The sequence below is a fragment of the Sus scrofa genome, chromosome 15 (assembly GCF_054392235.1).
Source record: "Sus scrofa isolate SSC_HxYL_T2T_F1_AM1 chromosome 15, Sscrofa_HxYL_maternal_Yorkshire_Landrace_v2.0, whole genome shotgun sequence".
Taxonomy (NCBI): domain Eukaryota; kingdom Metazoa; phylum Chordata; class Mammalia; order Artiodactyla; family Suidae; genus Sus; species Sus scrofa.
The window spans coordinates 61,783,141-61,806,931 of NC_139397.1; the positions used below are offsets into that span (position 1 = coordinate 61,783,141).

The 23,791-nt window shown below is 45.1% G+C and overlaps 1 protein-coding gene across 4 annotated transcripts in view; it reads right to left on the reverse strand.

Annotated features, from left to right (window-relative positions):
• Nucleotides 1-66: 66 nt before the first annotated feature.
• PLEKHA2 (pleckstrin homology domain containing A2) overlaps nucleotides 67-23,791 on the reverse strand; it is an 87,338-nt gene continuing 63,613 nt past the window's right edge. For all 4 annotated transcript variants that reach the window (XM_085001080.1, XM_021075122.2, XM_085001079.1 and 1 more), the window contains 6 exons: nucleotides 22,919-23,065; nucleotides 22,542-22,610; nucleotides 22,067-22,137; nucleotides 15,442-15,505; nucleotides 4,812-4,889; nucleotides 67-4,274 (listed from right to left, as the gene is read on the reverse strand). In XM_085001080.1, the coding sequence (XP_084857206.1) occupies nucleotides 3,912-4,274; nucleotides 4,812-4,889; nucleotides 15,442-15,505; nucleotides 22,067-22,137; nucleotides 22,542-22,610; nucleotides 22,919-23,065 (792 nt within the window). In that variant the 3' untranslated portion in view covers nucleotides 67-3,911. The remainder of the gene's footprint in view (nucleotides 4,275-4,811; nucleotides 4,890-15,441; nucleotides 15,506-22,066; nucleotides 22,138-22,541; nucleotides 22,611-22,918; nucleotides 23,066-23,791) is intronic.

The window sequence follows — 23,791 nt, forward strand, 5'->3', positions numbered from 1 at the left end:
CACTGACAAGCCAGATCACCCACCCACGGACAGAAGGTCAGCCTTAGGAAAACACACGTTGCCGTATTGCAGTATTTCACATGGTTTTATTACAAAACAAGCAACAAAACAGTTTTAGAAAATTATTTTTTGCTACATACCAATTAGGAGATCACATAAAATGAAAAGCATAACAGTTTCCATGCACTCAGCTCAGTGTCTACAGTGAGTGCATTTCACAGCTGAAACATACTGGTTCAAAACACAAAATCATGCCACACCTTACAAGCAAGGCGGGGTGGGTGGGGGCGTCCAACAGTATGTTTTGGGGCCAAATATTCACTTTATTCAAACTCTACTCAGCATGAGTGACTGAAATTCACTACCGCAGGCAATGACAGAGACAGAGAAAAAAGAGAATAAGGGGGAAAAAAGTGACATTGGGAGAAAAAAATGTTGGACTCTTTCTCATGGGAGCTCACCATTCAAAACAGAAACAGAAGTATTTTCACCTGAGGTCTCTATTCCTCAAACACCATAGTACAATTAAGTCATCTCACAAAATGCCAAAGGCCAAACTGTGTTCACCAGCCATCAGCTGATCTTGAGCAAGCAAATTCTTAACTTTCAAGAACAGTGGACAATACAGTTCAGCTATGGGGAGACACCTGAAATTCTACTACACACAGTGGGTCAAGACTGAATTAAAAGTCTTATGAAAATAGCAAAACTCACAGTTGCCTCGTGGACTAACAGTTAAAGATTTGGCATTGTTGTCACTGCTGTGGCTCCAGTCTGGTCCCTGGTCAGGGAACTTCTGAATGCTGTAGGTGTGGCCAAAAAAATAGTAAAATAAAATGACCACAGCCACAGTTGCCTTTAAAAGTCTACTCCTAAAAAAAAAAAACCCAGCCCAATTTAGAGAATATTTTTATTCCATACATAAAAAAAGCAGTACCTTTTTTTGATTCCTCCTTCCCCCCGCTTTTTAAAACATATTTATTCCAGAGCCCAGGCACTTAACTACTAGCAGATACTGCATCTCCGTCCTGTTTTTTTCCATTTGGTTCCATTTTACACATTTAAAACCAAATGCCTTGGTTCTGCATGCACCATCTTTGACTCACATGTGTAGTGACATTAAAAAGTGGTAAGGTGAAATTAACCAGAAGGTAAGAAATATGGACACAAAAGGAATTCCGAAATAAGATTTGGGAATAAGAATGCCTTTAGGCTTCAGCAAAAGGAATTATATTTATCTGGTGTTGGAATAACATAAACAATGTATTAACTTGAAATTTCCAAGTATTTGCCAACTGGAGTCCTTGTTTTCCTTTGATCTAATACAATTTGGATTTATAAGTACATTTAATTTACTACATTCTCAAAATAGGCCTTACTGAATAAGAAACAGATCATCTTACTATAATGGCAATTAATTAGCAGAGAGTTTATTTAAAAGAGAGAGAAATGGGTAGATTTTCATACCACCAAGAGATGACATCATTCCATGAGTTAGGGAATGTTTATAGAGATTTCACAAGTTCTAATCTATTTTTGTAAGTTCCACATTGCTGATGGTGCACTTTCTTTGACCCTGCTAAAGAATGTTCTTGAGAAAAATTTGAAGATGAAACCAGAGAAACCAGCTTTAAGAATCAGGAATGGCTTCTTAAAAATCAGTCTACTTGAAGTATGCTGTCACCATGATGACTCATAAATAAATAATCCCCAAACCAAGGATTTCTGAGGACAAAAGTATACAAGAGGTCACAGAAAAGAGAAAAAGAGATAGCTCAATCCAGGGTAGATATTCTTTATTATTATTATTTTTTTTACAGCTGCACCTACATCATATGGAAGTTCCCAGGCTGGGGGTCAAATCAGAGCTGCAGCTGCCAGCCTACGCCTCAGCCACAGCAACACCAGATCCCAGCCGAGTCTGCAACCTGGATCCTTAACCCACTGAGCGAGGCCAGGGATCAAACTCATATCCTCAGGGACACTGTCGGGTTCTTAACCCACTGAGCCACAACAGGAACTCCTAGATTTCCTTTTTCATATCAGTGTGTATACAGAACCACTAGGCCAAACACAATTTAAGTGAAGCTTGTCTCCAAAGCAGTGCAGTCAAGAAAAGTTTTCAACCTGACACAGACTTCAAGGAAATGACACTGCCTGAAAGAAATAGATCTCCTTCAAGTCACTAAAGATTTTCTGATCATATGCTTTGGCCCCTGCGTTAAATTTGGGCATGAGGACAGGGAAGGATTAACTTAGGTAAAAATGCTTCTTTTAGTCTCTTCCTCTTGGCATTAATTTTTTTTTGGGGGGGGGGTCATCCCTGCAGCATACAGAAGTTCCTGTCCCAGGATTAAATCCCATGCCACAACAGTAACCAGAGCCACAACAGTGATGTCAGACCCTTAACCCACTGAGCCAACAGGGAACTCCGAGGCATTACTTTTTAATTTAAAGACAAAATTAATTGATTGAGCTGATAAGAAGGTACAGATGGACATGAGTTAAGCTCCCTTCCTTTAGGAGATTCTGGTAGCTAGATAGACTGATTCCCCCAGGGACCCTGGAAATAGTATTTCTTGTCAAATGGAAGAGAGTACATCCTAAAATTGGTGCAGGAAATACCACCTATGCTCTTTTACCTGGGAAATCTCTAGCCTGCCATGCACAGTCTCTAAATCAATGTTTCTAGGCATAGTTTCTAAAAAATATAAATACCTCTCAAGACGATCTTTGTTCTCTCTTCACGGTTAAGTACAGAGAACCTCTTCAGAGGACAAGGTCTGGTCATGCAAATACACGAAGCATCATTCAGAGGGCAACACAAGGACAGAAAAAAGGCAGATCTGCCAGGGGAGACAATTTACGGCACTTCAAATGAGACTACAGTTGGCCTGTGCAAGAAGAGCTGTGAGGCCAGGATTCAAGATCATCTATTGTGGCTAAACAGACCTTTCCTTCTGTCTGGAAAACATGGATCAAAGCAATCTTAGCTGGATGGATGAAAATCCATCTTTTCCTGCTTTAAAGCAACTCCCAGACTCTAAAATAGAGATCTGGTCTATCACACGAGTGAATGATCACACCCTTATCCACCCGCTAAGCTTTCCAAGTAAATGGCCATGTCAAGGGCAATCTCTGTTCTGTCCTCAACATTGAACATTGGTAAGTCCACCCTTGGGGCCTGCCTCTGAAACCAGGTGGGCAGACCTGTCATCCATAGCGACAGTATTTGAGGTCCAAGAATATCTCCAAGGAAACGGAGTAATTCCCCAAATTGGTTGAGGCTCTGGTGTGAAATCATGCCCCATACTTTATAAGAGGTCCCTACATATCTCCCCTGGAAGGATCTGCCCTGGTCAAGGACATTCAGGGCCACCTGTGAAACCCCAGATTTTAATACCTCTCCTCTAAATGTATCCTGGTCAAGCTGGAGCCTGGGTCTCCCACCACCTCCCAGCCACCCGCCTTCTCAGTTAGTCACCACCCTCCAAGTTCACAGTCAAGCTTCAGCCAATAAACAGGGATAGGATAAAACCAGGTGAGCGGCCTCCAGATTCTGTGCCCCAGCTGGAAAACAAAGGGAAGCAACGAAGACAAGGACAAGGACACAAAACTTGGTTGGGGATGAAATTGGACTTCCACCTCCTCTCACCAGGAAGATCTTGAAGAAGTCAAATAAGAGGCAACCTGCTCTCTAACCTAGTGGCTTTCCCAAATTAAATACACTGCACTGAGATATATATAGATATATATATATATAGTTAAGCCAGCTGGACCGGCCTCTCACACAGAGCTCCATGGGGAAATGCATGTTGGGAAGGCCCCTGGCTGTCCTCCAACAGGTGAGAAACTGAGTCCCGGCCCCGTGTCTGAGTCCCCCCCAACCCTTGCCAGGGCACCATGCCTCATCACACATCAGAGGTCCGAATGTTCTCATCATCAAGGTTGAACACAAATGGCTTCTCCTTGGGGTGCTGGGGCTCTGATCGGTGCCGGATCCGGGAGCTGGCTAGTGCCCCAGAAGTACTGGTCTCCCCAAGCCGAGGTGCGAACAAAGAGTCCTCAGGCATCTCTTCAGTGGGAGGTGGCTTTTCCCCAGCCTGGGGGACAGGTGTCCAGGGCTGCCAGGAGGAGGCCACGGAAGGGGCTTTGCAGAGGGCCTTCCTCTCCTCCCCGGGCAGCCGCCCTCTGCATAAGACAGAGTTGGGCCCCCCTGAGAGGCTGGAGCTTCCAGGGCGGGTCAAAGAAATGGACCTAGAAAAGGACATTTCCTACACAAATAAAAGTGGGGGGTGGGGGGAGAAAAGAGGTGAGAGTTTTCCTTACAACATTTATCCCAAAGCCCCAGAAAGAGTACCTCGTCCCTCCTCCCAGGATCACTGCCACACAGGTCCAGAGACACATGTTTAAGAGTCAGTTAAACTGGGTCACTTTGCTAGGCAGCAGAAATGGACAGACCATTGTAAATCAACTATAATTTAAAAATTTTTAAAGCATCAAACATGTCTAATAACAATCATTCCAGATGTGTCAAGGTCTGCCTGGCAGGGAGTTGTACAGGACACATCAGGAGCACTGGGTCTCTAGCCAACCTTACTTCACCTCGTCCAACTACTGAAAAAAAAAAAAAAAAAAAAAAAAAACCCTGTACCCAAACAAGTCAAAAAAGAAAAAGAAACAAGACAGCCTAGGCTTAAGCTGCAGCTGGGCACCGGGCTGCTTGCCTACATCACCAAGTAAAACCTGCCCACTCTGGGCAACTCCTGGCAAGGTTGACAGTGACTGTGAAGAGGAAGGAAGTGACTTACTCTGGGGTGGCATTTGAGAGCCTGGACAGCTGCCCCGATCTCCTTAATCCAGCTGTGCATGTCCTCCGGGCTGTCCGCCTGCAAAACACCCACCGCACTTAGACACATCTGGCTCTGTGATTTCCGCTTTCACCTCTCTGACTCAATTCTAAGTTCATAAAATCACACCATTGGAGCTGGAAGGGATCTCAGAGACTCTCCAGCCCAGTGCCTTTCAGACTTCCGAGGACATTTTTCCCCTGCAAAATTGTATTGACACCCCCTAAATGAAAGGGCTTGAAGTGGGGCAGAGGTCATGAGGGAGGGAGATCTCAGAGGCCCATATCCCATTGAAGTCCCTCACTCCCCCACCCCGACGTAATCAGCCAGCCTCACCTCCCGTTCTGCAGAAAATGAAAATGAGGCCCAGAAAGCCAGAGCTCTAGCTTCAGGGCTGTCTAAGAGTCCAGTTTTCCTGATGCAATGCAATCATCTTTCTGCTACAGCTAGCCAAGCCAAGAATTCCACTTTCAGCTCCAGTCCCATCAAAACCAAATCCTCTGCAAATCCTCCCAGATGGCTGCTAATTTCTCCAAGGACAGGGTTTCTCTCAAAGCACCAGTGACCAAGGTCTGTCTTCAATCCCATCCAGAGTCACTAGACTTGGCGCTCCCTCTGTGGGGCAGTGGGTTAAGAATCTGACTGCAGCAGCTCAGGTCGCTGTGGAGGTGTGGGCTCGACCCCCTGCTGCAGGTGTGGCATAAGTCACAGCTGTGGTTTGGATTCAATCCCTGTCCCTGGACCTTCCATATGCCGCACGGCCATAAAATGAAAAATAAAAAAGAGTTGCTAGACTTAGAGTACCAAGCTCACTAACGTCTAAGGATACTGCTGAGCCCTTAGAAGTATTCCCCCCAAAGTACCAAGCAACCCCAGAAGGGGGCAGCAGCGGCTGTGTGAAGAAAGGGAGGAAAATCAGAGGCCAAATCACTGGGGGGGGGTGGAGCCCTGGGAATTCTCAGTGCTTTCCAGCTGAGTTCAAGTGAACCTGGCAAACATTTACTGAGGCCTCTTACTCAGGTGTAACACGTGGCATCAAGGCCTGGACACAAGATGGGACCAAGATTGAATGAAGCCTTGACCTCCAGAAACCTACCCAAGTCTGAATGAAGCCTTGACCTCCAGAAACCTATTTGTTAACCTCTCTCTGACCCTCTGCATCTTCCCAGACAGTGCCACCCTAATAAGCGTGCATTAGTGAGCCTGTGCATATGTGTGCACCAACATCTCACGATGGCCTGCAGAATTCTCCACATATAACCTACTTTCCCCATCCCTAAAATGATTCTTTCTCTTTTCGTTATATCAAGGTAATACAAATCTTTTTTTTTTTTTTTTTTCTTTTTAGGGCCTCATGTGAGGCATACAGAAGTTCCCAGGCTAGGGGTCGAATCAGCTGTTGGCCTACACCACAGCCACAGCCAGGTGGGATCCAAGCCACATCTGTGGCCTACACTGCAGCTTGTGTTAACGCCAGATCCTTAACCCAATGAACGAGGCCAGAGATTGAACCCAAGTCCTCATGGATACTACGTTAGGTTCTTAACCTGCTGAGCCACAATGGGAACTCCCAAATCTTGTTTTTTAAAGGCCCTCAAACTTGCATTCCTACCCTCTCTCTGTCACCCTAAACAAACCTTCCTTGGTTAGGTGTGTGCAGGACATTACAAAGGGAACAGGTTCACACCCTGGCACACTGGGCCAAAAAGAGGCAGCGATCTTTCTCCAGGCCACAGGCCGTATCGTAGGCACATACACCATAGCTGCAAATTCACCCGCCCTCTCTCTCCCCTGGCCTTTTCCCAGTTATTTGACAGCCGGTGCTTTCCCAAGAAAAAAATAAATCCACGCCTAGTCCAAAAAGGATAACAAGGATAAGGTCTCCAATATTCTTCCAAAAGCTCTTCTACTAATATCAGAGCTAGCCTATTCCACAGGGGATCTACTGGGAAATTTTTAAAATCTTATTTTCTAAAATATATTTACATGTTTGTTTGTTTTGGCCACTACTTTGGTATATGGAAATTCCCAAGCCAGGGATCAAATTGGTGCCACAGCAGCAACTGGAGCCACTGCAGTGACAATGACAGGTTCTTTTTTTTTTTTTTTTTTTTTTTTTTTTTATCTTTTTTTGCTATTTCTTGGGCTGCTCCTGTGGCACATGGAGTTTCCCAGGCTAGGGGTCTAATCGGAGCTGTAGCTGCCAGCCTATGCCAGAGCCACAGCAACTCGGGATCCGAGCCGCGTCTGCAACCTACACCACAGCTCATGGCAACGCCGGATCGTTAACCCACTGAGCAAGGGCAGGGATCGAACCCGCAACCTCATGGTTCCTAGTCGGATTCGTTAACCACTGCGCCACGACGGGAACTCCAATGACAGGTTCTTAACCTGCTGATCTACCAGGGAACTCCTATTAGGAAAAATCAAGTGAACTCATTTAGGTAAAGCAGTTAGAAAGTGCCTGATACACAGAATGGGCTTCTTAAGTATTAGTTATCATGGTTTTCTTCTTTGTTTTCATTTCGTTTACTTCTTCTTTATTATTATTTGATATGAGAGACACAAATGAAGCCTTAAATTCCAATATTATAAATACATTCACTGCCTTCTCCCTACAACTTTTTTTTTTCATTTGCTTCATATTCAAACTACAGGTAATTCTTACCTAAAGGATAAATTTGTTGGCATCAAATAAGATCATATATTTAGGGGAGAAGAAAGATTATTTCGAGTTGGAATAAGATGGCAACAAGGAAACTGTCCATTAGCAGAAAAGGATTTCTTAGAGATTTTCCTTCTGGGGGAAGAGAAGCTGATTTGGTGAGGAAGAGTGAGGAGACAGAGGGAATGATGGGAATGGAGCTGAGGGAGAGAGACAAAGGTCTCCCCATCACACAGGAGACTTGGCACTTGCTTTAAACAGATTGCAAGGTCCCCATGATGACAGTCCAATCATTGGTTTCCAGGCTTTTAAGCTACTTGTATTCTTTCTACCACCCTAGCAAATATATCTCCATGTCAAGTGTTACCCCCACCAGCCACAGGCCACCCATCTGACTGTCGTTTGAGATAGTCAGCAAATGTTCACATCTCCTCTGGGAACCAGCCTAGGTATCTTCATCCCAGCTCCACTCAGCAAGGACTCCCTGAATCAGAGAAAACTAGGAATCGTCTGACTTAACGCTAGCATCCAAATCCTCTAAAACTCACCTAGATCATTTCCAATTCTCCAATATAAATAATACTGCTATTCACATCTTTGTGCATAAAGGTTTTCTCTTTTCATATTTAGGATTCTTCAGCTCTCAGGGAAATTGCTAGATTAAAGAGTATGTGTGGAGTTCCCTGGTGGCTCAGTGGGTTAAGGATCTGACATTGTCACTGCTGTGGCTCAGGTTAGACCCCTGGCCTGGGAACTTCCGAGTGTTGCCAAAAACAAACAAACAAAACCCCACTAATATGACAGACAGAATAGTTAAATCTCTTTCTTAAAACATTTAGTAATTGAGATGGATATTGTTTGCTAATTATTTATATTTCTTCCCTAATCCTCTGACATTTTTCTGTCAGATAACCTAGGTAGTTAACCAAGCCATGAGGATAATAAGCATTAGTAAACATTAATGTTTACTGATTACTTTAATGTTTATTATATTAATATTTAATGTTTAGATCTTTAATGTTTAAAGTATTATTCAAATAGAAAAGCAGATACTAATCCCACATGAGAAGAAACAGAATATTACTTTATTGAGATCACAATTAAAATCTCTATTAGCAGTTTGAAGAACGAGAATCTAATGGCAACAGAAATTCAGTGAAACCTCAATAATTACATGCAAAAATTATGGTGTATGTGTATATTCTATCTTTTATAGAAAGCCTGTGCTTAGCTTTCATCAAAAACTCAAAAATATCTTAAAACCACATCACAGAGGTAGCTTCATGAACCCTAGATTGAAAAAAAAAAAAAAGGCTGAAATCCACCCACTCTATTGTGAATTACTAAGACACACACACACACACACACACACACAGCTTAAAAACTCAGCAGAACAACAAGGAAACACTAAGCTCATATCTTCCTCTCTTCCTGGTCTGCCTAAGTGTGTGTGTGTTTCTGATGCTTAGTTCAAAAGAAAAAAGTAGGGTTTCTGTCCTTGAGGGCAGTTTTGAGGTAAGAGGAACAAAGAATATTAAGATGAGTCACTGTAGTCAGTGGTTTTATTGCAGTCCAGTGAGCATTTATTGAGTATCTGCCATAACCCCAGCATCATAACACATGCAATGGTTTCAAGCAACAAATTCTGCAGGTCATCCATAAAAGGCTTCCAATATGTGCTTCAGGTTACCTCCATTGCAGCTGTCTAGAATTTTTAGGCAGCTCCTTCTTTTTTTGGTGGGGGGGAGTTGGTTTAATTTTTTACTTTTTAAAATCTATTCTTAAAATTGTATTTATTAAACATTTTTATTGAAGTATAGTTGTTTTACAATGTGGTGTCAATTTCTGCTATACAGCACAGTGACCCAGTCACACACACACACACACACACACACACACACATATATATACATTCTTTTTCTCGTATTATCTTCCATCATGGTCTACCCCAAGTGATTGGATATAGTTCCCTGTGCTATGCAGTAGGACCTCATTGCTTATCCATTCTAAATATAAGAGTTTGCATCTACTAACCCCATACTCTCCGTCCATCCCACTCCCTCCTCCCTCTCCCTTGGCAATCACAAGTCTGTTCTCCGGGTCTATGAGTCTGCTTCTGTCGTGTAGATAGGTTCATCTGTGCCACATTTTAGATTCCACACATAAGTGATATCATAGGGTATTTGTCTTTCTCTTTCTGACTTACTTCACTTAGTATGAGAATCTCTAGTTGCATCCATGTTGCTGTAAATGGCATTATTTCATTCTTTTTATGGCTGAGTAGTATTCCATTGTACCATATCTTCTAAATCTATTCATCTGTCAATAGACATTTAGGTTGTTTCTATGTCTTAGCTATTAGGCTGCTCCTTCTGCGTCCTATTCCCAACTTCTGCAGCCTTCCCTTCCTAACAGCTAATAAAACCTTTACCCTCTCCTGGAGAATCCATGACACCTTTAGATATAGCCCTGCCACATATCATTGCATAGACTGTGCACTACATAGTTCTAGGTGGGTGCAGCCATTCACATTATCATCTAAAGTAAAACAGTAAGTGTCCAAAGGGTTCTAGCTTAACACTCTGCAATCCACGTTTGAGCCCTTTAGGACTACTCTCACCCTGACATAGCCCCTTCGCTCTGACAGCTGAGCTTATGCAAGGTTACCAAAAGCAGCCTGTACTGAATTTCTCACTTCAAACAACTAATCCTCCTCTTTTTCTTTTTTTTTTTTTTTTCTTTTTACAGCAGCACCTGTGGCATGTGGAAGTTCCTGGGCTAGGAGTCAAATCAGAGCTGCAGCTGCCAGCCTTGAGCTGCATCGGAGCCACATCTGCAACCTATGCCAAAGCTTGAGGCAACACCAGATCCTTAATCCACAGAGGCCGGGGATTGAACCTGCATCCTTGCAGAGACATGGTCAAGTCCTTAACCTACTGCACCACAAGGGGAACTCCTAATTCTCCTCTTGGTAAGCTGCCTAAGATCCCTGACCTTCTATGGGAAATGGGAAAATGGTGAACCCCTGCTTGCCTAGTATTCCAAAGACTGAAGTCTCATTTTGAACCCTTGCTCCACACTGAAAACTGTCTACCTGCTTAGATAGCTGATTATGGCCAGATCCTGGATCTTTGTCACCAAGACAACCCATCTACCAAGGCAGCTAATTAACCCAAGCTGGTCTTCCCTGATTTAGAGTCAGACTCCCTCTACTCAGCTGCCTATGGCTGCACCCAATACTTTGTGGGTTCTGCCAAGGCTACTTTTATCTATCTATCTATCTATCTATCTATCTATCTATCTATCTATCTATCTATCTATCTATCTATTTTGTCTTCTGAAGGTCACCCCCATGGCATATGGGAGTTCCCAGGCTAGGGGTCAAATCACAGCTGCAGTCTACCAGCTTGCGCCACAGCCACAGCAATGCTGGCCCCAAGCCGTACCTGTGACCTACGCCACAGTTCACGGAAATGCCGGATCCTTAACCCACTGAGAGGGGCCAGCGTTCGAACCCACATCCTAATGGATATTAGTTGGGTTCATTACCTGCTAAGCCATGACGGGAACTCCCCAGGCTGCTTTTAAACACAACACTGGTACTTCCCAATCAGTTCCATAACCCACCAGGTCTGTGATCTGGAACAAACAATTTGCCTTCAGGCACACCATTTCTGCATCTGTAAAGTGGAGATGACCTCAAGGACTGCTGAGACTGAAGTATGTGCTGCCTGCAAACTGCCTGGGACATATATGTGTCCAGTGATCATTAATGTGACCTAGAGGTAAATGACCACCACCTAAGTTGTTGGAATCCAGCCCCTATCTCAAGTCCTACCCTTCTGTCCAAGGAGTCTGTTTACTCTGCCTAGACTGTCCTTGCTCCCTGATCTAGCTTTTCTAGATACCAAGGAAATATGGCTCCTTCAGGCAGATTTATGGAACATCATCTGGGGAAGCAGGTGGTAAAATTGCTGACACCACCCTATCTGAGGAGCCATTATATTCTTTCACCCTTTGCATGAAACAAGAATTTTCCTTGGAACATGTGACTGGCACACAAACTGTCAAACTTTTCTCCAACATAGGGATGTGGCAGACTCTTTCACAAAAACACATGAAATGAGCCTGTAATGTCAAGGAATATCAGGAAAGTTTTGTTTGTTTGTTTTTGCAAATGATGAGTTTTGAGCTTTCAAAGAAAAAAAATTGAGAATTTCAGAAAACCTACATCTGCCTCCTATGAGAGCTTGACAGCTTTGGATACTTAAAGACTTTGTTGATGATACCAGGGGTGATATTAACTAATGTGGCTTTTTTTGTATATCATACAATAAAATGTGTCAACATTTGGAAGATCTGCAGATCTCAGGGGGACCACTCTTTTCCAAATGAGCAATGCATGTAGTTGCAAAATCATACACTGGTAACACGGATCCATTCAAAACGCAAAGCTGACCAATGGATTTTAATGTAATTAAGTATGAAAGTTTATAGTTCCACACAGACTGACACGTTAAGAAACTACCATGTGTCAAGTTTGGGTATAGAACCTAAGAAGAAGTGATCCACAATTATCTGCAAGAGCGATTAAAAATATTCCTTTTTTCCAAATACAAGTCTCTGCGGGGCCAGATTTTCTTCATACTCTTCCATCAAAACAACATATGGTCACAGACTGAATGCAGAAGCAGATAGCAAAGTCCTGCTGTCTTCTAATAAGCCAGCCATTAAAGAGATCTGCAAAAATATGTTTACAAAAAATGCTACTCCTGTTGCCTTTTTGTTTTAGAGTTATTTTTCATAAAATGTGGCTTGGGTTAACATAAATGAGTTTAGAGTTGTTGTTTTTAAATGAATAAAAAACCATATTTTTAAAGATTTTTCATCTCTACCCTTCTCTACCTTTCTGTTCCGAGCTAGGTGCTATATACAGGTTTGCCCATTTGCTCATTTATTTATTCAGGGTGGAGGGAAGGATTGGGAGTTTGGGATCAGCAGGGGCAACCTACTACATATAGGATGGATAAACAACCATGTCCTATTACAGAGCACAGAGAACTATGTGCAATATCCTGTGGTCAACTATAATGGAAAAGAATATGAAAAAGAATATGTATACATATGTATGACGAGTCTTTGCTGTACAGGAGAAATTAACACAACATTGTAATTCAACTGCACTTCAATAAAACAAAAAAAAATTAAAAAATACTTATTCAGGGTGATGTGAGTGTTCTGTTTTTTGTTTTTGTCTTCTAATTTTACGGCCGCACCCATGTCATATGGAAGTTCCTGGGCCAGGAACTGAGTATGAGGCACAGCCGTGACCTATGCCACAGCTATGGCAATGCCAGATCCTTTAACCCACTGGTGGCCAGGGATCAAACCCACACCTCCACGGCAACCCAAGCCGCTGCAGTCAGATTCTTAACTCACCACACTGCCACGGTGGGAGCTCCATGTGAATATTCTTTTATCCTAGAAATGTGGGAGCAGATGGCAAAGGGGATGGAAGAGGTGATAAAAGTCTGGTCAATGGGCAGGCAGACACTCATGAAGATAATGCAGTGTCTCCTGAACATTCTTACCTTTGATCTCCACAGCCCCCTCTCCTGTGTGTCCATCTATCGTGGTGGCTGCTGCCATCAGCCACCCTGAAGCCCAGGCCAGACATCTGGGCAGGGTCCTCACTTCCCCTCTCTTCCTTGGCCCCATGTCCAGTCAACTCTTGAGTTCCAGAAAGGACTCTTCAATTGCTTCAAATGTTTCTGCTCTTCTCCATCCATCTAAGTTCAGGCTTCCTTTTATCTCTCATCTAAACTGTGACAACAGCTTTCAACTGCTCTTCCTGGGCCCTGTCCTACCCTTTCTCCTCTGTCCTCTCACTGTACTGGCCAGGACATTCACCGCCAGTGTCCCATCGAGGGGCCAGCACTGAGGGCTGGCATCACCATCTTACAGATAAGGAAAACAAGGCTCCGAGAGTTAGATCGCTTGCCCACCTGGTATTCTTAGGAGGCAAATCTGATTGGGTCACTCCCCTGGCTTAACCTCAAGGGCATGAACCCCTTGGATAAAATACAAGCTCCTTAACAAGGCACACAAGGCTATGACCCTGTGTATAAGCCTTCCGGCACCTAAGCCCCTTTCATCTCCGGGTTTTTTCACATGGGCTGTTCCCTGTTCCCTCTGCCTGGGACACTCTTCTTCCAATGGACTTGACTTAGAGGTATCTTCCTTCAGGAAACCTCTCCTGTCTCCCTGAGGCTGGGGGAGGGACCCCTCTTAGGAGTTCCCATGGCAACCGCTCCTCACTCTAATGGTAGTCCTTCCCACACTGTTTCCTTGTTTTGTTTATTCCCAATCCCCATCAGTGGGGCTGTCTCATACATGTAACACATTTAGGTTCTTTGGTCATAATCTGCAGGCCATATTGGGATCCCCTGACCTCCTAAATTATTTCTTTTTGTTTTTTTATTTTCTTTTTTGACTGCCTTGCAGCATGTGGAGTTCTGGGGCTAAAGATCAAACCTGAACCGTAGTTGAAACCTATGCCACAGCTGTGGCAACACCAGATCCTTAGCTCACTGTGCCTGGCCAGGGATTGAACTTGCATCACAAGGCTCCAGAGATGCCACCAATCCCATTGCACCACAGCAGGAACTCCCTAAATGATTTCTTAAATTTGCACAAATGATATGCTATGTGCTGTAAAATTTTACGTTGTGCACATGCCAGTATCATCCACAATGGTTTCACTGCCCTAAATGTTCCCCTGTGCTCCTCTCTCCAACATGCCCTCCCCCACCTCGTTGCACTGTTCTGGCTGCCTGTTTGCTTGATTCTCTCCTTCTCTGGTTCAGGATCTCTTCTGTTTAAGGCGGGGTCCCCAGCATGAGGCAATACTGGGAACATCGAGGATGCTCAACAAATAGCTGTTAAATCCAAGAACTGGAAACTCTTCTGCTGCACCTACAGCTCGAACTTTGTCCCCAAAGGGCAGTGGAGCCGCTCTAACGAAGCAGCAGTTTCCACAGCTCTCCCCTGATGGCACAGGGCTCGTCTGAGTGACCGGAATCCATAGATGGATGCCTCAGGCTGTGAGCATGTCTGCTGGGCTCAAGCAGAGGGTGCCCAGCTCGTAGGGAGCCACTGCCTAAGAAATGGGGCCAGGGCGATCCCTTGAAAGGGAGGGTGTTTAGCGTGGAGTGCACTGGGAACCCTGAAAAGCTTTGGCTGGGGAGCCGCACATGTAAACCAAGCTTCTCCACAGCAGTCTCACCACTAGCAACGCAGCATCAGCACGAGGCTGCAGGGATCAAGGCACACTCTGTGGGCTGCCAGGCAGGCTGGGGTGGGGACTTGGCCTTGAACGTGTAGGCCATGCTACAGGCTAGAAATCTGCCTTTCTAGCGCCTGTGATTTCAGAAGGAGCTGGGAGAACTCCAAAGCCGTGGGTGGAAGGGAGAAGCTTCTGAGAGCTGAAGCGTCAGGGCCCCAACAATGGCTTCCTCTGTGCAGCTGGGCTGTGCACCTGGCGCCTGCAGAGGCCCGCTGTGCTTTCGTCCTTCCGCACACAGTGATGTCCACACACAGACAGGGCTTATAAATACCCTCCAAGGGAGAAGTGAAACCACTGACCAGTTCTCCTTTTCTCTGCTTAGCTGGCGCCCCAGCAGCTGAGGGCAGCTGGTACAAAGTCACATTCCCCAGTTTAGGGGTTCAACCCGCTCTCATGATTTTATGGGAGGGAAGCTTCTGGCAAACATCCTGTTTAGAATAAAATGGGACTCAGACTGACTATCAGGGGCTAAATTTACCACCGAGAAACTTCGGCCAAAATAAAAGAGAAAGCAAAGGGAAAGGCAGGTCTACAAGCACACCGCCCACAGTAAAAGGAACGTCAGTGAAGGAGCTTTTTACCTGCACGTAGAAGGTCCTAGAGCTTGTTATTATTTCGAACAGGTTGTCCCTCATCAGGAGATCACTAGACAGAGAAAGAGAAAGAAAGTGAAGGCATGCTGGTCACATGTTGAGGACTAAATTCATCGTAAGTCAGGTACCCGTGGCCCCTATCATAAAAGGGGGTTCAGAGGCCGTTCCCCCTGTGGCCCTTGCCTCAGAAACTCCTACAGGGTTTCTTCCAGCCTCACTTTCTGGAGGGTCTCAGAAAGGGTTTAACCATCCCTGCAGACTGCCCTCCCCGATACACAACCACCACCAGCGGTAGCAAGATAAAGCCCCTTGGTTTCTAAAACCTCTCGCCCCGTAGGCACCATGACTTACAGCTGTGCTTCTGTAGTGGCTTAAAGTGCTTTGTGAGTGTTTCTATTTTAGGGTCAGGTAGATAAACTGTTATATGTCTATTATACACGCACACACTGTTACATGTCTATTATATACCAACTATTTATAAACAAATAAAATATATTTATATTTTACTTATTATTTATTATATAGTAATACATACACACACATTTATATGTCCATCATATAGCTCAAGAAAACATATAAATAAATATATATACTTCATATATTTTCTTGAGTTATGCTGGATATTTAACAGTATATTAGTTTCAGGTGTACGAGATGACTCGATCTTTGTACATATTGCAAATGATCCCTGTCTAGTAACACTTGCCACCACACAGTTACAATTTTTTTGACTTGTGATAACTTTTTCTTTTTTTGGCCACCCAGCAGTATATGGAGTTCCTGGGCCAGGGATCAGATCTGAGCCACAGTTGCGATCTACACCAGAGCTCGGCAACACCAGATCCTTAACCCACTGTGCCAGGCTGGGGATTGAACCTGCTCCAGAGATGCCGCTGATCCTGTTGGTGCCACATTCGGAACTCCTGACTTGTGATAACTCTTAAGATATACACTCTTAGCAAGTTTCAAATATAGAATACAGTGTGGTTAACTACAGTCACCACGCCATATGTTCCATGCCCAGGACTTGTTTTATTTTATAATTGGAGGTTTGTACCTTTCGATTCCCTCTACCCGTTTTGAACACTCCCCACCCTCTGCCTTTAAGACTACCACAGATCTGTTCCTTGGGTTTTTTTTTTTTTTTTTTGTCTTTTTGCTTTTTCTAGGGCCACTCCTGCGGCGTATGGGTGTTCCCAGGCTAGGGGTCCAATTGGAGCTGTAGCTGCCGGCCTACGCCAGAGCCATGGCACCATGGGATCCAAGCCGCGTCTGCAACCTACACCACAGCTCACGGCAATGCCAGATCCTCAACCCATTGAGCAAGGGCAGGGATCGAACCCGCAACCTCATGGTTCCTAGTCAGATTCGCTAACCACTGTGCCACGACAGGAACTCCTGTTCCTTAGGCTTTTTAAGGTGTTATTCCATCCAATCTTCACAACAATCCAATGAGGCACTGAGATCTGCCCCACTTTATGGATGGAGAAACCCAGGCGCAGAGAGGTGACATGTCCATGGTGCTGGAGTAAGTAAATGGCAGAGCCAGGACTTGAACCCAGGTCTGACTCGAGTCTATGCTCCTAATTACTCCATTGCCAGGTATCTCTCCTAAGAAACCAGAATGGGTCATTTCCAAAGCCTTTCTCCAGCCAGGCAGCAACCTCTCAGCTTCACTGAATCCCTGCTCTCATGAGGGGACTGGATGCTAAAGAGGAGAAAAGGAAGGGGAAAGCAGACTACTTCAAATTGGGAAGATGCTTCTACCTGGGTGTGAGGTTTGGCAGAGGGATCCTGACTTATGCAAGGAAGGAAGAAGATGAGAAGTAGCTGATGCACAACTACAAACCCCCTCAACAGCTGAAATTACTGTTGAAATACCTGCTGTATGTATCAAGTCACCACAGAGAATATATAAGGAGTGAAAGAGCCAATTCCTTTCCCATTAAAGAACATAAGTCAATAAGATGTTAGACTGTGTGCTATATGTCCAGAGACTAATTCCCCAAAAGGACTGAACACAGGTAAGGCTGGTTTCAGAAACCAGACTTGTTAGGAAATAGCTGGACCTTGGCCAGTGTCATGGGTATCTGGGCAAAGGAGGAACATGAGATTAAAGACCCACACAATCAGGGGACAGCAATCAGGGGTCCAACAGACCTGGGACCCCTTTTCCCAAGGGCCCTGACTCCACTGGGAAAAGGTATCTTAGGAATATGCTTAAAACTTTGTGAGCTTTTTTTTTTTTTTTTTTTTTAAACATCTGCACCTGCAGCATATGGAAGTTCCCAGACTAGGGGTCAAATGTGGAGCTACAGATCCTGGCCTACAATGCCACAGCCATAGCAACACCAGAACCAAGCCTCATCTGCTCAGCTTGCGTCAATGACGGATCTTTAACCCACTGAACAAGGCCAGGGATCAAACCTGCATCCTCACAGACACTATGTCAGGTTCTTAAGCTGCTGAGCCAAAACAGGAACTCCAAAACGTTGTGACCCTTTGAACCCCAACTGTAAAATGGAAATCAAAAGACCTCTTGTATCAAGCTTCACCACAAAGATCAGTTATGTAAGTTCCATTGAGGCGTCTCGTACAACGAATGTCACAGGGTGGTCACGTGAGACACACTTCACTAGCTATCACTGTGCCTTTCTGAGTCTCTGCATGCAGATGGCTCTTCTTCCTGGCTAAAATGGTTTAAGCTTTTAACCTATTCAGGCATACAGTGCCATCAGGTCCTCAACTACAGAGGTCAAAGCAAAACAGGGGGTGGAAATCCCCAGCCCTTTCACATCTGCTTCTCAGCTCCATGTTGCCTCTTAATTCAATTCATTTCATTTCAATTCAATTCAATAGACTGTTAGATGACTACCCATAGGCCTTAAATCCCTTTGACTGGGTTTGGGAGGAGCCCACAGGACTGGAACCTGCAAAGCTTCAGCCGCAGGAACCTCATTTCCCTGAGGACCTTCAACTCCCTTAATTCTTTATTTTCTTTTTTATGGCTATTATTACTGGCCGTGCTGGAGGCATGCAGAAGTTTCCCAGCCAGGGATGGAAACTGTGCCACAGCATCGACCTGAGCTACAGCAGTGGCAACACCGGAGCCTTAACCCACTGAGCCACCAGGGAACCCCCTTGATTCTTTTACTCAGAGTTCAGTCTGACCCTGATGGGCTAAGTGAGAAGCACTCTTAGGACGGAACCTTATCTGGGGATTCAATGAGCTGCCCTAACATGCTGGTCTACCTGCACAGGCCTCTAGGGTCATGAATGAACCCAATCTTTTCTCCACCCACTGTCACCTCTGGGGCCCCACTTCTGGAACTTCCATCTATAGCTACTTTCACAAATTATAAATTGTCTGTGGGGAGAGTTCCCATTGTGGCTCAGCAGGTTAAGAATATGACTACCGACCAGAAAACTGTTAGAGCTCATCCACGAATATGACAAAGTCGCAGGATACAAAATCAATACACAGAAATTGACGGCATTTCTATATACTAACAATGAAAGAGCAGAAAAGGAAATTAGGGAAGCAATCCCGTTTACCATCGCATCCAAAAGAATAAGATACCTAGGCGTAAACCTACCTAAAGACACAAAAGACCTGTACTCTGAAAACTACAAGCCACTGATGAAAGGCATCAAAGATGACACAAATAGATGGAAAGATACACCATGCTCATGGATTGGAAGAGTTAATATTATCAAAATGACTATACTACCTAAGGCAATCTACAGATTCAATGTAATCCCTATCAAATTACCAAGGACATTTTTCACAGAACTTGAACAAAATGTTTTAAAGTTTGTTTGGAAGCACAAAAGACCCATAATAGCCAAAAACATCCTGAAAAAGAAAAATGGAGCTGGAGGAATCAGGCTCCTGGACTTCAGACTAGACTACAAAGCAACAGTCATCAAAACTGCATGGTACTGGCACAAAGACAGAAATATAGATCAGTGGAACAGGATAGAAAGCCCAGAATTCAACCCACGCACCTACAGCCAACTCATCTATGACAAAGGAGGCAAGGATACACAATGGAGAAAGGACAGCTTGTTCAATAAGTGGTGCTGGGAAAACTGGACAGCCACATGGAAAAGAATGAAATTAGAACACTCCCTAACACCATACACAAAAAGAAACTCCAAATGGATTCAAGACCTAGATATAAGACCAGACACTATCAAACTCCTAGAGGAAAACAGAGGCCAAACCCTCTCTGACGTAAACGACAGCAACATTTTCTCAGATCCACCTATCAGAGTATTGACAACAAAAACAAAAATAAACAAATGGGACCTACTCAAACTTCTAAGTTTCTGCACAGCAAAGGAAACCCTAAACGACACAAAAAGACAACCCACAGAATGGGAGAAAATCTTTGCAAGTGAATCGACTGACAAGGGATTCACCTCCAAAATTTATAAACACCTTCTGCAGCTCCATACCAAAAAAACAAACAACCCCATCCAAAAATGGGCAGAAGATCTAAACAGACAGTTCTCCAAAGAAGACATACAGATGGCCAAGAAACACATGAAAAAATGTTCAACATCACTCATTATTAGAGAAATGCCAATCAAAACCACTCTGAGGTACCACCTTACACCAGCCAGAATGGCCATCATCCAAAAGTCTACAAACAAGAAGTGCTGGAGAGGGTGTGGAGAAAAAGGAACCCTAGTACACTCTTGGTGGGATTGTACATTGGTGCAACCACTGTGCAAAGCAGGATGGAGATTCCTCAGAAAATTAAAATTAGAACTACCATTTGATCCAGCAATCCCACTCCTGGGCATCTACCCAGAGAAAGCCACGACTCGCAAAGACACATGTACTCCGATGTTCACTGCAGCACTATTTGCAATAGCCAAGACATGGAAACAACCTAAATGTCCATCGACAGAGGCATGGATCCAGAAGATATGGAATATTACTGAGCCATTAAAAAGAACGCAATACCAGCATTTTTTGCAACATGGATGGACCTAGAAACTATCATGCTAAGTGAAGTCAGCCATACAATGAGACACCAACATCCAATGCTTTCACTGACATGTGGAATCTGAAAAAAGGACAGACTGAACTTCTTTGCAGAACAGATGCTGACTCACAGACATTGAAAAACTTATGGTCTCCAGAGGGGACAGTTTCGGGGGTGGGGAGATGTGCCTGGGCTGTGGGATGGAAATCCTGTGAAATTGGATTGTGATGATCATTATACAACTACAGATGTGATAAATTCATTTGAGTAATAAAAAATAAATAACAAATAAATAAATAAATAAAAAGAATATGACTAGTGTCCATGACGATGTGGGTTGGATCCCTGGCCTTGCTCAGCAGTTTAGGGATCCACATTGCCACAAGCTGTGGCATAGGTCGCAGATGTGGCTAGGATCTTGTGTTGCTGTGGCTATGGTGTCGGCTGGCAGCTGCAGCTCTAATTGACCCCTAGCCGGGGAACTTCCATTTGCTGCATGTGCGGCCCTAAAAATACCAAAAATAAATAGTCTGTGAGAACTTCCCTAATGCTCTATACTCTGCAAATGCCATTTACAAGACTTCCTAGAGTCCCTGCTTCATAAAGCACCTTGTTTTCAGGCAAGAAAACAAGGTGAGAACAGTCTGCCTGCTGCTAATGGCTTTGCTGGTCAACACTGGCTTGGCACATGCAGTCCATGGGGATTCAACTCAGACTGCAGACTGAGGGCCACATCAGGACTCCTTCTAAAGTCTGGTTCCAGGGCCACCTGACTGGGTGTCAGATATGGGCAAGCCCTTGCAGGGGCCCTGGGTCCCAAACTTGTCCTACGCACTGTGACACCTGAAAGGTAACCATTTCTTGGTGGAAAGAGGAACGCATTAAAAATACTTTCTCTTCCTGCCCAACAGCACTGCTGTGAAGCACCCTTATGTTCAGAAGACATCAAGGACTTTGTCAAAAGGAGAAGAGAAACGGCATCTACAGGGGTGTGACCAGAAGTGCTGAAGAGCATGTGACAGAGGGCAGTCCCCAGGAACGCCAGCCCCCTGTGAAATGAGCATCGAACTTTGACACCTAAGAGGTACCTCTCTCCTTTGTTCTCTATTCTCTCTTCTTCTCCATCAGAAAATTATTATAGGGAGTCCCCATTATTATAGGGCTCAGCAGGTTATGAACCCAACTAGTATCCATGAGGATGTGGGTTTGATCCCTGGCCTCGATCAGTGGGTTAGGGATCTGGCATTGCTGTGGCTGTGGTGTAGGTCAGCAGCCTTAGCTCCAATTCAACCCCTAGCCTGGGAACTTCCATGTGTTCCAGGTGTGGCCCTAAAAAGAAAAAGAGAAAGAAGGAAGGAAGGTAGAAAGAAAGAAAAAGAAAAGAAAGAAAAGTATGATATAGGTTCAGCCTCTCAGGAGTGAGAGGGCCAAGGGTAGGCTTGCCCACAATCTCACAGCTGCATCAGCTTGGGAGGTGGAGAGTCAGGTACCAGATGTCAGGAAGAAGACATCTTCCTACCCTTGGGAGAAGGCCTGGAATAGAGGGCCTCAGAGCCTGGAGAGTTAAGAGGGCACACAGGGGTTCTGATCAGAGACAAAGAAGCAGAGACAATTACCCAGACTTGACCAGACACTCGTGGGTCTTGAGAACATCCTTGAGGAAAATGGTCCGCAGTGGTTCTCGGTCCTGGGGTGGGGGTGGGGGGATGGAGAGAGTGAATGAAGCTGTCGGCCCAATGCCTCCCCCAGCACCTCCCTCCCTAGTCAGAGATGATTGGCTGAAACCAGGTCACAAACAAGTCGTGGTCTCAAAACAATCCAGAGAGGGAAAACAAATCTAAGGAGATGCTGAGTGGCTCTGCCCTCGGAAGGAGGGAGGAAGTCATGGCCACTTAGGTATCATCGAACCCACATCCTCATGGATACCAGTTGGGTTCGTAACCCACTGAGCCACAGGACACATGGAGATGAGACACAGGCATCCTTGAGGTCTGTGTGCCCATGTCTCTGCTCAAACTCATGCGAGTGGGTGTGATTCATGTGCCTCTTCCCTCCCCGACCTCTCAGGAGGACCTCAGAGTGACCACAAACCTGCTCACACTTGAAGTAGCAAAGGGTAAAGTCATCCAGGGCAAAGAAGCGCCGTTTCCAGCTCTTTCGCTGAAATAAAGGGTAGAGAGCAGGACTTTAGAAGAGGTCCCAGCACTGGGGGTGAGGGTGGGGTTCTGGTTCTAAGCTCCAGGGATCCTGCCCTTAGAAGCTTCCCATGGAAGCAGAGGAACAAGGACTCCTTCCTATCTGGGCAACATCTTGGAGCTGTGGGGTGGGGGTGGGGGGACGTTTCAATTTCATCCCCACCTCTGCCTGGTTTGGACGTGGCTGGCTCCACGCTCCTCCTAGCCAACTGCCCTCCCCTCTGATCCCAGGGTCCCCAGGAACCCCCTCCAGCCCCCGGCACTGACACTCACCACATTCCCTTGCTTCACACAGTAGCCACTCTTAATGAGGGGGGGCCCAGTGGGAACTCGGCAGCCTGTTGTGGGGATGTAACTCTGAGATCTTCGAAGGATGGCATGTGAGCCTGGCTCACTGGCTTCCTGCCCATCCCCGCCATTCTACAAGGAAACAGTTGCAGGATTAGTGCCTGTGCCCCTCCTTAGGCAGCCACGCCCCTACCCCACCCAACCCACTCTGGCCAGTCACCTCTCCTCTCTCGGCCCACAAGGGCAGTCAAAGAAATAAAGGAGAAAATTAGAGTTCCCATTGTGGCTCAGTGGGTTAAGAACCCAACTAGTAAGCATGAGGATGTGGGTTTGATCCCTGGTCTCCTTCAGTGGGTTAAGGATCCAGTGTTGCTGTGGCTGTGGTGTAGGTCTGCAGCTGCAGCTCCGCTTGGATCCCTAGCCTGGGAACTTCCATATGCTGCAGGTGTGGCCGAAAAAAAAAAAAAAGAAAGAAAGAAAGAAAGAAAGAAAGAAAGAAAGAAAGAAAGAAAGAAAGAGAGAAAGGAGAGTAAACATTTCCTTTGCTCCCAACAGGCACTGTACTAGGTGATTTCACAGGAAAAAACAAAACAAAACAAAAACAAAAAAAACTGGCGAAGTTGGGCAGACCCAGGAGGAAAGAAAGGACTTTGAATGCAAACTGGAGGAAGGCAGGAGGAACAGTGGGCTTGTTTCCAGCTCTCCTCCTCAGCCCCACTGCTCATGGCGTCTACAAGTGCCAGTCCCCATGTATGATGCAGAACCATGCTGGCAGCAAATTTCAGGATGCGGTGGTTTCAAGTTCTGCACTGCTGTTACTCATACTCACCGCTGCCAGTATTTTCCTGACCATCCCTG